The sequence below is a fragment of the Balaenoptera ricei genome, chromosome X, assembly GCF_028023285.1.
Source record: "Balaenoptera ricei isolate mBalRic1 chromosome X, mBalRic1.hap2, whole genome shotgun sequence".
Classification (NCBI taxonomy): Eukaryota; Metazoa; Chordata; class Mammalia; order Artiodactyla; family Balaenopteridae; genus Balaenoptera; species Balaenoptera ricei.
The window spans coordinates 66057519-66071668 of record NC_082660.1 but is presented as its reverse complement, the minus strand read 5'-3'; the positions used below and the strand labels follow the sequence as shown (position 1 = coordinate 66071668).

Below are 14150 nucleotides of genomic sequence, written 5' to 3'. Positions count from 1 at the left end.
TAGGTAAAATTGAACAGATTGAAGATGATGGCAATGAGAGAAGCTATAGAACATACACTGTCCTTGTGCTCATGTTCAATCTGACTGCCGTTTCACACTCTAACGGTAAATGGAGTGGAGAGACAGAAGAGGGGAAGGGTTTATTCTGTGTTGGAAATCTGCCCTTTCTAATGATTCAACCAAGCTGGCCTGTATTATTCTTGTCTGATTTCATTTTTTTGGCAAGATTTGACACTGACACTGCAGTTTGGAAGTTCTGAGATAATTGATGCCAGACAAGTATCATCAAGGGACGAAAACTTTTTAAAAATTTATTATTTTTATTAACAAGTGACTATGGATTCAGAATCACCTCCTGATGTTTTTAAAAACATTTGTCTTGTTATGAAAACGCTGTTAGCTTTTGAATTAAACACATGAAAGTTTAGCTAGAGATAGATAAATTTCTGCTTAACCTTTTCCCCTCCCCCAAAAGATAGCATCAAAAGACACACCCAAGCATCAAATGACAAACACAAGTATACATACACAAACGTGCATCCTGGCAGAACTGTTTTTTACAGCCTGTGCACAAGCAAATTTCTGAAGTTGTGAATAGAGTTCAAGGGCTCACAATTGTAGCTTTTAATTATACAGCTTATCACCAAGCTCCCTGAGTGACTGACATAGCATAGCACACAACAGGTTTCTGGGGATAGTTCCTAACAGTAAGTGACCCTTGAATTATCTTCAACCCATGGCGCATCCACTTGTTCTGAATACTGCCTTACAAGGAATTACATAATGTTGCAACTCCCCTGCTGATATCTTAGAGACCAAAAAGACAATGCTAAAGGAAAGGCACTTTCCATTTCTCTTTGCCCTTCTTTCATTCAGAGACTATGACCTGCGGTATCTCAATAGGCTGAAATCCACGGACAGCAGATGGGGTGGTGAAAAAAGTGTTAGGTAGTTCCCCAGGGCTGATGGAGCCAGAGTCACTTTGCACTGAGCCTCCACTGTTCTCAAACTGGGATATTTTCTTTTTGATCATCTTTCTCTCCTTGGCTCTGCGATTCTGAAACCAGATTTTCACCTGAAACACAAAATGCTTTGGATTTAATGGGGCAACATACTGAATGCACTTTTCAGTCATTGCTGATATTGTTCAGGGACTCTAGTATTTACAAAGTCCTTTCACATGCATCACTTAATTGAGCCTCACAATGACCCTGTGAAGTATGCTCATTTAACAACAGGTTTTAAAAAGGCTGAGACTCAGAGAAGGAAAATATCTTGCATGAGATGAAACTGAAATCAAGTCCAGGGCCTCAGACTCTGAATGCAGTGCTCTTTATATTACACCTCACCCACCATCTCTGTTGCGCAGGTAGAAATAAATAATGATAGAATGGCAGATGCTGAGCCATGGTGATAAAAAGGGAGGGATTTAAATAGCAAAGGTGATTATGATCTGTCATTAAAAGAAGTAAGGTTGTTAAAACAGAACTGGGTGAACAAGGGTGATGAAATACTATATCTCTTGCTGGGATACCAATGTGCCTTCATAAATGGTTGAAATGCAGGCTTCTTGGGATACGGCAATACATTAATGGACTTTATAGTTCTAGAATCTTATGATTTCCAGGATTACTCCTAGACCTAAGTAAAAAAAAAAAATCAGGTAGTTATGTAATGTCAAAATCTGGGTGAGTGGAAACCACTGATCCTTGCCATGATTTAATCTTTACTGAGTATCCACAGTAAGCTAAATTTGAGGCAGGAATCATAGGATTACATAGACCACAGAAAATTAAATTCCTACCCTGAGTAATAGAAAAACTTGCTTCAGGTAGCAGCATTGGTGTTCATTTACTGTTACAGTTTGACTGATATGAACCAGATAATTGCCATGATTGACAGATTTCCACTTCACACATTGATTATGACTACTTGGGGAACCATATCAAGGTTTTGCCCTGACTGATCAATTGTATGGGAGTTTTAATCCTTCTCCTCCCCCTACGTCCCCACCCCTGCTTTCACACCTACACAGTGCCCACCACATTCAATTATTAATAAACCCATCAACCAATGGTACTAAACTAGGTGGTCCAGTAGGATGAATGTGGGCTTTAGGAGAGCTTTGAGAATGGCTTGGTCTTCTGTTTTGCTGCCACTCTTACTTACAGACTTCCCTAAAACCTCAACCTATTGAAATGCTTATATGAAACGTGTTAGATGTACTTCTGGTGTACCTGTCTTTCAGAAAGGCCCAAGTTGACTGCCAGCTCTGATTTTCTCCGAATGGTGATGTATCTATTGCAGTGGAATTCCTTCTCCAGCTCCAACCTTTGATGATCTGTGTAAACCACACGATACTTTTCTTTTGTCCTGGTTTTCCCTGTTAGGGGAGAAAGCAGTGCATTTAATCATATTTTGCTTCTTTGGAGATTGTTTTGGTTGGAGGAATCATAGTCATTGTTCCTACCCTTAGCTATTACTTTCAAATATAAAACAAGTACTTTTTTTAACCAAATATGTCATAAGTCCATTTCTCCATTAATTACTTTGTCATCTGTGGCTATTTTACATATATATATGTATATATATATATATTCAACACACCTATCACACCACCATTGACATACTGTTACACCAAAGCATTTTAAAGCAAACACTTAAGCCATGATTTTCATTCCCTTCACACTAACATAGGGGAACAGCATTGTCATTGTCAGTAGTAGCAACATTCATTATACATGCACTTCCTTTTATATTGATATTTTATGCAGTTCATTCATATTGTTTCCTATTGAACCTCTCACTTACCCTTTCAAATTACGCAGAATGTGTCTTATCCCCATTTTGCAGATAAGGAACCTGAGGCTCAGTGTAGGTAAGTAAGTGGCTTTGTGCTAGTGAGCTGAGGAGTGGGGACCCAAACACATACCCTTGGCTCCCAGTCCGGTGTGCCAAATGTTATTCCTGATTTAAACATGCTGGGCAGCATAAGAATGGCCCAAGTGAGGCAAGCTGTTTTGTGATCCTGACATTCTAATTACATATACATTCTAGAATTTCATTTGGAGAGTAATTTAAAAAGAAAACATCTATTGTCACTTAGATTCTGTTCTAGGATAGCCCCTATTACTTATTAGAAAAAATAGTTTAGTTTTTTGGGGAGAGTCTTAAACAAATTTTTATTCCCAAGTGGATAATGAATGGGAGAAAGAGGGGGTGTTGACTTTAGCAGAATAAAATGGGTATTCTAGTATTCTTTGAAAGGATATACAAACATTTGCTTTGTGTTACAACGTTTAACTAATTTCTCATGCCCTCCTTCAAATAGAGTTTTATTCCTCCTTTCAAATGTTCCAAAGGTGATTAGGAAGTTTCTCTTTCTTTTCCATTTTTCTAACCCCCTCCAGGATCTTCCTCCTTTTCTCTATGGCTTTTGGCAAACTCCTTCTGATCTTCCCTGGTTGTTTTTGATGTGAAGTTTTGGGGAGCGATCTGTAAGACAAAGGTTTCTTTAAAGTGTTTCCCTAAACTCCATTGAGGTGTTAAGATGCAGCACAAGCTTAACAAAGGAGCTACATAGCATCAGATCCCATCCTGAACCCTCTTTACATTCAGGAACACTAGCAAATTGGTTTGGAATTTACAAGCCCTAAACAAATGTCAGACACCCTTTCATCTCCAGGAAAGAAAAAAAAAGGGACATGAATGTAGAAACAAATTCTAGATGAGAGATATGTTTTAGGATTAACTCATGGACTAAAGAACTAAACAAAACTTTCCCTCTTAAAAATGGAAAACGATGAATCCCAGTCAATCTGTCTCAAAGGCTCAGATTTTAAGCTGGTTTTCTTTTTTGTTTGTTTTTTGTGTTTTTTTTGTTGTCAATTTTTTAAATTGAAGTATAGTTGATTTACAATATTGTGTTAGTTTCATTTGCAGCAATGTGGAAAGACCAAGGGAATATTATGCTTAGTGAAATAAGTCAGACAGAGAAAGACAAATACTGTATGATATCACTTACATGTGGACTCTAAAATATAATACAAATGAATGTATATGCAAAACAGAAACAGACTCACAGATACAGAAAACAAACTTGAGCTGGTTTTCTGAATTTAGGAAACCAAAGGTCTGGCATTTGGTATGTTACAAAGGCAGAATGTATATTTGAGGTCACAATGAAAACATTGAGGTTTAATTTATTTCCAGAACCTCAAATCTTAGAATCAAAATATATCTTTGAAGAGATGTTCCCTAAAACCCTTCCTAATCCCAAAGTGACTAAGTGTTTAAGTTCTAACTTGAGGCAGAAGTTAAAATTCAACTTGTGTGTGTCTGTTTTCCGCTCTTTGATAATCAGTAAATATAACCAGACTTCAAGAACTCTGGAAGGTTGCAGTCCTTCCCCACCCCCATTGGTCATAAATTCCCCTCTTGCAGTTTCTTCTGAGGACAATAAAGTCAAGACCAGGCCTCTTTATTTGCCATGAAAATCCTCACCCTTTCCGGCAATATAACCCCTGAAGAAAGGAGGAATGAGGAAGAGCCAAGCTGCATATCAAAGCCATGCAAAGTGTTAAAAAGAGTCTGTTGCCCCAATCTGACAGATAAGACCTCAAACCTCAAGAAGACATAGATCAGGGGGAAATATTGACTGCACATTTAACAAAGAGATATGAACTCCTGTTTCCTGGTGCTCCTCTTGTGTCCCTGCTCCCAAACTGTCTTCTTTCCACCCCTTTCATTGCCTCTTCTCTTAAATGATGAAATCTGATTGAATGGGTTTTGGACATTTTTCTAGTAGAGCATTTTTCTAAGAGCACTAGCTTTTATTGTTCAAGCTATTCTCTTCTCCCAGAGACTACAACATTTCTGAGGGTGAGGGATCCCCTTCTCTGGCGCTATTGTGGGTTAATTTAAGAAAGTAACAAACCGTTAAGTTGTATTACAGGGCTGCTTCATAGCCCTGTGGTGGGGATTTCACTGCCTCCCCCTGCCTAAAGCCTTGGACAAACCTCTGTAGTTCCCACTACCTAGAAGACAGTATCCCTACAGAGTCTGCAAACACATATCATTATATATGATGACTTATCATCACCCTAAATGTGCTCATTTGAGAGACTGGCTGTGAAAGCACTGTTAGGCAGAAAAGCACTCTCCAAACCTAGGGGTTATGATGATGATGACAATGAGGGTAAAGAGGATGAAAACCAATCTCTTTCTTTAGGGAGTAGAGTGTAATTGACACCATCATAATGACTTTCCATCTGATGGTAATCTTTTGCTGCTTTTAGTTAAAAATTGCATCCAAATTCATTCATAAAAATTATCCAATTAAATGATCAAAACAAAGAAAGATAATGATAAGCTTCAGGAATTATTAAGTAACTCATTTTCTGAAGGGTCCTAACTGAATAAAATCTTTTAAGTATAACTTCCTCAGTGTTTTGTATTTTGTCCAGTGGGTTAATCATAATTATTCAAAGTCACTTCCTTCTCTCCTCTTCTTTCCCACACCTAAAAAGAAAGCCCCTCTCCAGTCCTGCTTAGGTTACAACTTTGCCAATACTCATCCAAGGTTACAACTCTGGGTAAAAAAAAAAGCAAAAAATGAAAAAATTCCTAGCTGTAATGCACTGACAATATTTAAAATACGAAAATACTGAACTTTTCCCAGAATCTTTCTATCAGGTTCCTTTCCATATAATTTTTAAAACCAGAAGTGTATTGGAACAGAATACTTAGGGAACAAAGTGGAAATAAAAATATTTCATTTTTAAATCAAATCACTTAGTGGACATTCATTTATTCTGTGTCAGTCCCCTTTCTCTCATTTGAAAATCAAATGCGATAATAATCACTATGAAATGTTTTCCGATTGTCCCCTAATATGTGTATTTTTGTTTCTTTAACTTAAGGCTATTTTAAAAACATTCGTCAGTGATGGAAAGAGCTTTCATTTGATTACCATAATCAGGGAGGGGTTACTTCAATTTTGTACTTCATCTATTTTCTTCTCAGCCATAAGTCAAATGTTGTCCTACAATACTACAGAGTGAAGTAGAAAATTTAGGAGGATCTGACTTATTCATTCATTTAACAAATATTTGTTTAACACTCGCTATGTACTAAGCATACAAATGGGTGTCTTTTTGTTTGGAGTGATACAAAGAGGTGATCAACTTAATTTTTTGTGGGGTTCATAACATGAGATCCATGGAAGGGCTTCAGTGGATCCATGAATCTCCCAAAATTATTCAAAAAATGACATGTGTGTATACATGCGCATTTGTGCCTTTGTGCATTTTTCTGGGGAGAGGGTCCATACTTTTCATCACATTCTTAAATTGTTGCTAAATATGCACCTTAGGCTACAAGAATATAATAAAGGGGCACTTTTATAAGACATTAAAATGAAATGGAGATTGAATTTAATAAAGCCCCATCTATAGGATAGGCTGCCAGAAGTCAATGGGGTACCAAAATCATTCAATTTAGAATTTCTCATAGAAGTAGGAGAGAAAATCTTGTGAAGGTGGCATTGTACACCCAGGTTTCAAGAGTTAGCTAATGATGAAGACACCACAGAGCAATTTAGAGTCCCTTTCTAAACTTACCCAAAAGAGAGAATCTGACAAATGCAAATGAAAGACTTTTAAGCAGGGAAACCCATCATATTTTCTCTCATAAACAGAAAATTCATGACTCAAGATTTATTTTGTCTTGTCCTTTTCTTCCCATTGTTCTCTCTTCCAAACAACATACTAGTGACTTTCCTCTTCTAAAGTATTTCAAAACATAATCCTGAACTGGGAGCAGCTACTTTTCTGGCTTTTGTGTCTTTTGCTGATGGTTAGGGCTTAGTGAATAGATGTTAATTACAACCCTAAGATTAGATATAATAACAGCCCTGGGAATACAATACCCTAACCTAATTTTCTATTCTCTTTAGCCAGCCAACTCACTCTTATTTCAAAAAGCAATATGCAGACTTACTTCCAAACACTTTAAAGCTAAGTATTTAAGCTCAACTCTTAATTTGGGATTGCTACCCCAGTAATGTCCTAATCAATTGGAACTATCTCCTCTGGGCTGAGCCCTCTTAACGGTGAAAGTTGGTCCCATCCCACCCTCCTGCTTTTGCTTTTTTTAGGGAGAGAAAAAGGGCAGAACTGTAAGCAGAAGCATAATCATTGTGGACAAATGCTATTGAAATGTCATTTCTTCCCCAGAGGGATGAAAGTGATAGAGCTGAATTTTACTAATTTTCTCTAATGACAGGGAGCGATAGGTTGGAATAATAAGAATGTGATAAAAGAACAACTATAGCTGAAAACAAACATCTCCCCGCCTCCCTCCTCCACCCCCTGTCCAAGATTAAAGCAGAGTACCCACTTCCCCCGCCCCTGGCTCCCAGTAGCCGCCCACCGGCTTGCTGGTAGGAGCGTGGGTAGGCATTAGGCTGGGATCTCTGGGCTTTCCTATGTGCGGTGACAAGCCTGCATCCAGCCCCTGCACCTCGAAACGCCTACCTGACTGTTAGCAGGGCTTTAATCACTTTAATCTTATTGATGTTGGGGCTGATATTCGTGCACGCCCAGGGGATGTTAGGGTTGAGTAGCTTATTATGTCCCAGTGGTGTGCTGTAGCTTTCTCACAGCCTCTATGCTTCCATTGGCGGAAGGGAAATTGTTAGAAGGCATTGGGTTTGAATCCAGCTTGCCTCTGCCAGCTTGGGCGAAAGAAGCTGGAGCTTCCTTGAGAGTCCAGGGTGACCAGGTTGCTTTGCCACTGGGGCCTTCGTGGCTAAACTGGAGGGTCTGTTGCCAACCAAGCATTGTGAACCTAAGTTGAGAACCACCAGCTTTGAGGGGGAAGCCGACCTGCCCAGATGGGGAAGGGCTTGAAATGGAACGGGCAAGCAGCAGTGATTGAGCACAGGGACACGTGGCTGTCCTCTCCTCATTCACCCACTGATCTTCCCCGTGCATCTGTTTTCCCATCTGGGCAACTACAGGGTTGGATCTTGACCCTTGTGGCTCAACATGCCCATTGTCCGCCCGATTGCTCCCTTGACCGATCAGAAAATGGTGAAAAAGTCCCCTACGGTCGGCTTAGTTCCAAGCACCATGCTCTGCTTTTGAACAGAGGCACAAGCGAAGGACGTCACTAATGGGCTGGGGCCCTGGGCAGTAAGACACTCAATGGTCTCCTTAGCTAAGCTGTCCGGGGAGAAGCCTGAGGAGTAGGAGGGCCAGAAGGCCAAGTGAAGTAGATGAGAAGCAAAGGAAGGAAAAGTGTGAGAGCTTTGGAATCGATTACTCACCAGTCACTTGCACGGTCTTGCGCATCCACGCATAGGGGCTGTGGCGGCTTCTGTTAGAACTGGCGTCGGCGGTGCAGGCGTCGATGGGGAACAGTGATCCGCCGGCTGGTGTAGGCAGGCTGCTACCGCTGTTTCCACCCCCTGCGGGTTCCAGGTTGCTGTATTCCGGCGAGCCAAAGGCAGCGGGGCTCGAGGTCATGTCGTTCATGGGCACCGTGCCCATTGTACTGGACGGCCCGGGGTACACGCTCCAGTCTTCCCGAGGGGGACTATAGGGTGACCCCCAGGCCCCCAGCGATGGCCCGTGAGGATCCATACCGGGCATATGGGGATACCCCATATAGTGCGCATAAGACGGGGCCGCTGCGAAGTTGGAGGTTGGCATCGGACTCCCACCGTCCCCAGTGGCGCCAGCCCCGGCTGTGTCACCTCCTGCGGGGCTCCTGAGAGTGCCCGAGTACATGCCCGTTTCTTTTTCCAAAAGGCAGCTTCTGTACATAGTGGCTTGGGTATGAGAAAGGAGCTCCCTAAGCCATCCTGAAGTCCCTGTAAGGCCCCAACCCGACTTTGAGAAGCAGTAGGGAACCAGTAGGTTAGGCCGTAGCTGTGCTGCAAGCTCCTCCGCGCCCCTCAGACTACTCCATCGGCGTTTCCTACCCTGACGGTTTCCAGGTGACTGGTAGCCCGGTATAGATGGGCCCCCAATGGCTGGGCTGACGTCAAGGGGCTTTAGGCTTTTACATAGCATTTGCATTCAAATGAACGGCCATTTCACTTTCACAGGGACTTGTTCACTCTACACTCCCTCTCCCAGAGCTCCTGAGCCTTTCTATCTCATCTTTCTCGCTTTTGTCCATCTGGTCCCATAGCACTAATTTTGCGCTTTTGGAGGCAGAAGGGAGCTCCTCCAGAGGTTTCTGAGCAGCTCCCTCCAAAGTGAGATGGAGACGTGTAGAATCAGGGCCAAATCCTGCTCTTTGGTCCTTACCCCGCGGCTTCTTTACGCTGATCTTCCTGCACCCAGTCTGCATCCTTGGTATCCCCTCTGCCCGCATTCCCTGGCACGGGTACTCCACATGGCACTGGCCCATGATACCCTACTCCTCATCGCCCCCTCCACCAGGAGGAGAGCTTTGTTTCTAAGGACAGAGATTCATTTCACAGAGATTCATTTGTAAAACATCCAATTAATCCGGCCTGCCATCTACTGGAATGTAACCTTAGGAAGGCAGAGCAGGGATGTTTGTCTCTTGTTCACTACTCTATCCCCCGTGTCTACAACAGTCCGGCACACAGTAGGCACACAATAAGTTGGATGTTTTACAAATATGCACAAATTAAAGAAAGATGAAGAGAGGAGGTTATGAAAAAAGGAAGGAAAGAAGGAGAAGACCCATGTGGGTAGTGGGCTTTTTTATTTCCCTTTCAGTTCACTAGTATTGCTTGGGTGTCTCTTTCTGTCAGTATCCCAAGGAGCCAAATTCCTGCAGTCTCAAGTCCAGGGCAGCTGAAGCTCCCAACTTTCTTTCACACTTGAGGTGACTTCCTTTGTAAAGCTCCAATTGTTGAAAAAAGGCATGGACTTGCCAGTAGATGCCAGTGAACTCAAGATTTTGCTTCAAGAAGCCAGCTCACCTCCTGACGACAAAACCAATTTGTATTCCAGGATTCCTTCTCACCCACATGCTCCCTCACCTCTTCTCCCTCCCAAAGCCTACCACAACCTTTAGTTCAGGCTGTGCTCCTATTCAGAGAATGTGCTCCTGTACGAAGTCCAACACAACCTGGCACCTCCATTAACTAATCCCTCTTTGGCTTTGGGAATATCACTTCACTTCTGGGAGTTTCAGGGTTTTCCCCTGTGTAATAGGGATCCTAACAGTGTCTGCATTTACAAGGCAGGATTTCCTGAGATGATGTATGCAAACAGCTTAACTTAACGCTTGGCACACAGCACAGGACCACTGTATTCATTAATTTACCCAACAAATATTTATTGAATGCTAGGTGCTATTCTATGCATGGAGACATCAATAGTGAACAAAGCCTTTGACCTTATTAAACTTATATTCTCAAGGGGAGAAATACTAATAAGTAATGAAATTTTGTGTTATGTCAGATGATAATAATCAATGTTGTGAAGAAAAAGAAAGCAAGGAGAATAGGGAATGCTGGAGGATGTTGCAACTTAACAAGTGGTGGTCTGGAGGACCTTACTTAGAAATGATATTTAAATAAAATATAGAAGTGATGGAGTGAGCTATGAGGAGAGGATCCAGACAGAGGGAACAACAGGTAAAAAGTCTGTCTTCTATTGAAGAAATAGCAAGAAGGAAAGTGTGGCTAACAGGTAGATGAGGTCCAAAAGCTAATGGGGTAGGTCATTTTTAATTTCTAAGTTTTTACTCTAACTGAGGTAGGGGGACATTGTAGGGTTTTGAGCAGGTGAGTCACGTGATTTGACTTAAGTTTTGAAAGGATTGCTCTGGCCATTGGATTAAGAATAGACTGTAGGGCTTCCCTGGTGGCGCAGTGGTTGAGAATCTGCCTGCCAATGCAGGGGAAACGGGTTCGAGCCCTGGTCTGGGAAGATCCCACATGCCGCGGAGCAACTAAGCCCGTGAGCAACAACTACTGAGCCTGCGCGTCTGGAGCCTGTGTCCCGCAACGGGAGGGGCCGCGATAGTGAAAGGCCGGCGCACCGTGATGAAGAGTGGCCCCCGTTTACCGCAACTAGAGAAAGCCCTCGCACGAAACGAAGACCCAACACAGCCAAAAATAAATAAATAAATAAATAAATAAAGTAGATATTAATTAAAAAAAAAAAAGAATAGACTGTAAGTAGGCAAAATAGAATCAGGCTGATTAATTAAAAGGCTATTGCAATAATCCAGGTGAATGGCATTTGGGGATGGAGAGAAGTGGTTGAATTCTGGATATATTTTGAAGCCTGCTTTGAAGAAGGAGAAGGAAAAGAAGGAACAGAAGTAATTGGTCAGCAAAGACTAATTAAAACCAAGCACTGGGGAGAAGGGACTAAGGGACAGGAAAGTCACATACCTATAGGCACTTTTTGCTCATGATCTCATTTAACCTTCACAAGAGCCTCATGAGTTACTTATTTTCACTCCCATTTTAGAGATGAAGAAACCGAGGCTCAGAGAGGTGGCATGAGTATTTAAATGAACTACTGGTGTATAATAGAGCTAGGTTCCCATCCTAGGCAGCTCTGATTGCAAAGTTCATGTTCTTAAATTGGAACCAGGCAAAGTGTACAACCTCAGGGCTGAGGCCTGGGGCCTGGCTTCTATTTTCTTTGCCTGCTCAGGCTCCCAGGCCCAGCATTCAATCCTTTTCATAACATAGACCCAATACCCTTGCATTATTGTCTTTCAGCTATTCTATCCTGAGGCAAACTGGTCTACCTGACATTTGAAAAGCTATATCAGGATGAAAGCATATGCAGGAACTTTAAAAGTAAGCTAACACAATATTATCATCTTACCTATGAGGAAACTGAGGGCATGAGTAGGGAAGGTATTCTTTAAGGCAGTGAATGACAGAACTGAGATTCAAACTCAGATCTGTTGACTCCCAGATCAACACTCTTTCCACTAAAAAATGTATGTTTGCTTATGCAGGTCCCTTTGTCTAGACTGTTTTTATCCATAAAGAATGTTCAAATTCTCCCTCTTCTTCAAGGCTCAGTTCAAATGTCCCCTCCTCCCTAAAGCCCTATGTTATGATACTCTCAGAAAGCACTCTTCCTCTTGTCTGAATCCCATTATCAACTCCCCTCCCCCACTGACTAATACTATTCTTGTCCACCTTGGAGTTACTTGGGGTCTTATCTGAATTTTTTGGAATTTGAGCACATTGAAAGGGTGTGAGGAGGTGTGTTTGAGCCCTGCAGAGTGGAGTGTCATGCACATGATAGGGTCTCAAGAAATATTTGTGTGCTGAATCAATAAATGACCTTGGAATAACAGATTGGAAATCACCATTTTGACTCAACTTTAGGGATGTCTGGAAGAGAAGCCAGTGAGTACATTGTCCAGTGCTTGGCAGAACTTGGCTTCAGGATTAATTCAGTTTTGTGTTTTTGTTTGTTTGTTTTTGGGGATGGGAGTGGAATGTGGGGTGTAGGAAGGTAGGAGAGAGAGGTGGACTGGCATGGAGGTTCAGTATAGTTTATTTGACTGGAAATCTTTATTTCTTTTTTTTAACCTGGAGATTAATCAGAGAGGCAGCCTCACTGCAGAAAGCAGAGTGGCCTGCAGAAAAGTCAAACCCCACAGGCTGAAGATCATGGCTCAGGCTATGCAAGGGTTATTTAACATCACTAGGGAGTGATTGCTTAGTTTTTCTGAGACTTAGAGGGGCATGGGTCAAATGGGGCTTCAGTTAGACACCCCTCCACTGCCAGGTCTGAGCTGACCCCCACAAACCATGTTATTGTAAGGCTTGCAGGAGATAATGAATGTGAGATTGCTTTATAAACAGTACAGTCCACCCATGATGGACTATGGGGATCTGGGTAAGCCTTTTCTTTAGCAGGCTTAATGCTTGGGAGGCTCTCACTGCCTGGTAAATATTTTCTAAGCCTGGTCTGGCCTCTCGGGGTTGCCAGAATAGCCCAGGGCTACTCTCCACTACCGTCAAACCTCTCCCACTTCCCTGGCCCAGATTTCAGCTTGGTTCAGCCTCTGCAGAGGGACAGGGAGAGGGGAAGGAGTGTATTTGTGTTATGGAGCTTGGCTTCAGTCGTCAGTCATTGGACCCTCGCTACTACTAGGAAGGATATGAAGAATGCAGATTAAGTCTTTCTTACTGACATGGTAACTGAGTCTGAGCATAAGGAAGAGACTTACCTGAGTCTCACACTAGTAGTTTATCTGTGGAACTTGGATTTAAACCCAAGCATAATTGACTGAGGAACTCTACAAGGCACTCTACCTATCTCGGCCTCAGTTTCCAACAGGAAAAATGGGACTGACAATAGAAATCACTCTAGATGGATGTTGGGAGGATTCAGTGTACCATTGGTATACTCAACAAATGGCCATTATTATTGTCATCCACAGAGTGGTTGAGACTTCCACAGGGCATGGACCTACCATGCTTCCCTTAGTCCACATCTAAGCATGGACAGCATTGAGAGATTAGGGAGAAGGCTCAGAGCAGCTTGGACTTTCCTGCCTATTGGCTCTCAATTCAGGCTTCGCATTCTGGGCTCTGAAAACAGCATCCTTCCACCAACCCATCCTTACCTACCTCCCTGAATTCCTTGGAGCCTTAGTGATGCCAGCACTTGTGTCTTGGACAAGAAAGGAGCCCTGTGTCTTTTCCATCCATCTTCATCATTGTGATGGGCTTTTGTAATTGCAAGGCCAGACACCCTGGAGAATGAGCACTACTAGGCTCTGGGCCTACCCCAAAGTATCGTAGTGGGGTCAGGACCAAGGAGTGTTTTGGAGAAAGATTAAGGTTCTTTCATGGGAATGTTAATAGGGCAAATACTTGTTGGAGTGGTGGAGGGCCAGGGCTCTGTACCCACCCTGCCCCCAGGGTAAGCTGCCCATTTCTGGGTTAGGAGAACAATAGGAATGAGGAAAGTCTAGGGCTTTGAGATGGAGGCAAAAATACAATATAGTGGAGAAACAGGCTTCTTGGGCATTCAAAGGCATCCTCAACTCTGGGAGAGATAAGGTATGCATATGGAAGCAAGCAAGGGCTAGTGCTTAATGCCAAGATCCCAAACTTAAGAAGGATAGGTCAGGGAGGGGTTTTACAGAAGAGAGAGGAGGAAGGCAGAGAGGCC

General features: G+C 42.5%; 1 protein-coding gene across 1 annotated transcript; it reads right to left on the bottom strand.

Moving 5' to 3' along the window:
* Positions 1 to 868: 868 nt before the first annotated feature.
* CDX4 (caudal type homeobox 4) lies at positions 869 to 8828 on the bottom strand. The gene is made up of 3 exons (XM_059911643.1): positions 8330 to 8828; positions 2238 to 2383; positions 869 to 1075 (listed from the first exon to the last, which is right to left on the bottom strand). The coding sequence occupies exons 1-3, from the start codon at positions 8826 to 8828 to the stop codon at positions 869 to 871; spliced, it is 852 nt and encodes a 283-aa protein (XP_059767626.1).
* Between the last annotated feature and the right edge of the window lie 5322 nt (positions 8829 to 14150).

What these genes read in the sequence shown, in the direction of transcription:
- CDX4 (XM_059911643.1), bottom strand. Translation starts at nt 8,828, where the DNA reads ATGTACAGAAGCTGCCTTTTGGAAAAAGAAACGGGCATGTACTCGGGC. An exon ending in CAAGACCGTGCAAGTGACTG is followed by an intron (nt 2,384 to 8,329) that starts GTGAGTAATCGA and finishes CTCCCCTAACAG; the next exon opens with GGAAAACCAGGACAAAAGAA. An exon ending in TGGGCCTTTCTGAAAGACAG is followed by an intron (nt 1,076 to 2,237) that starts GTACACCAGAAG and finishes TTTGTGTTTCAG; the next exon opens with GTGAAAATCTGGTTTCAGAA.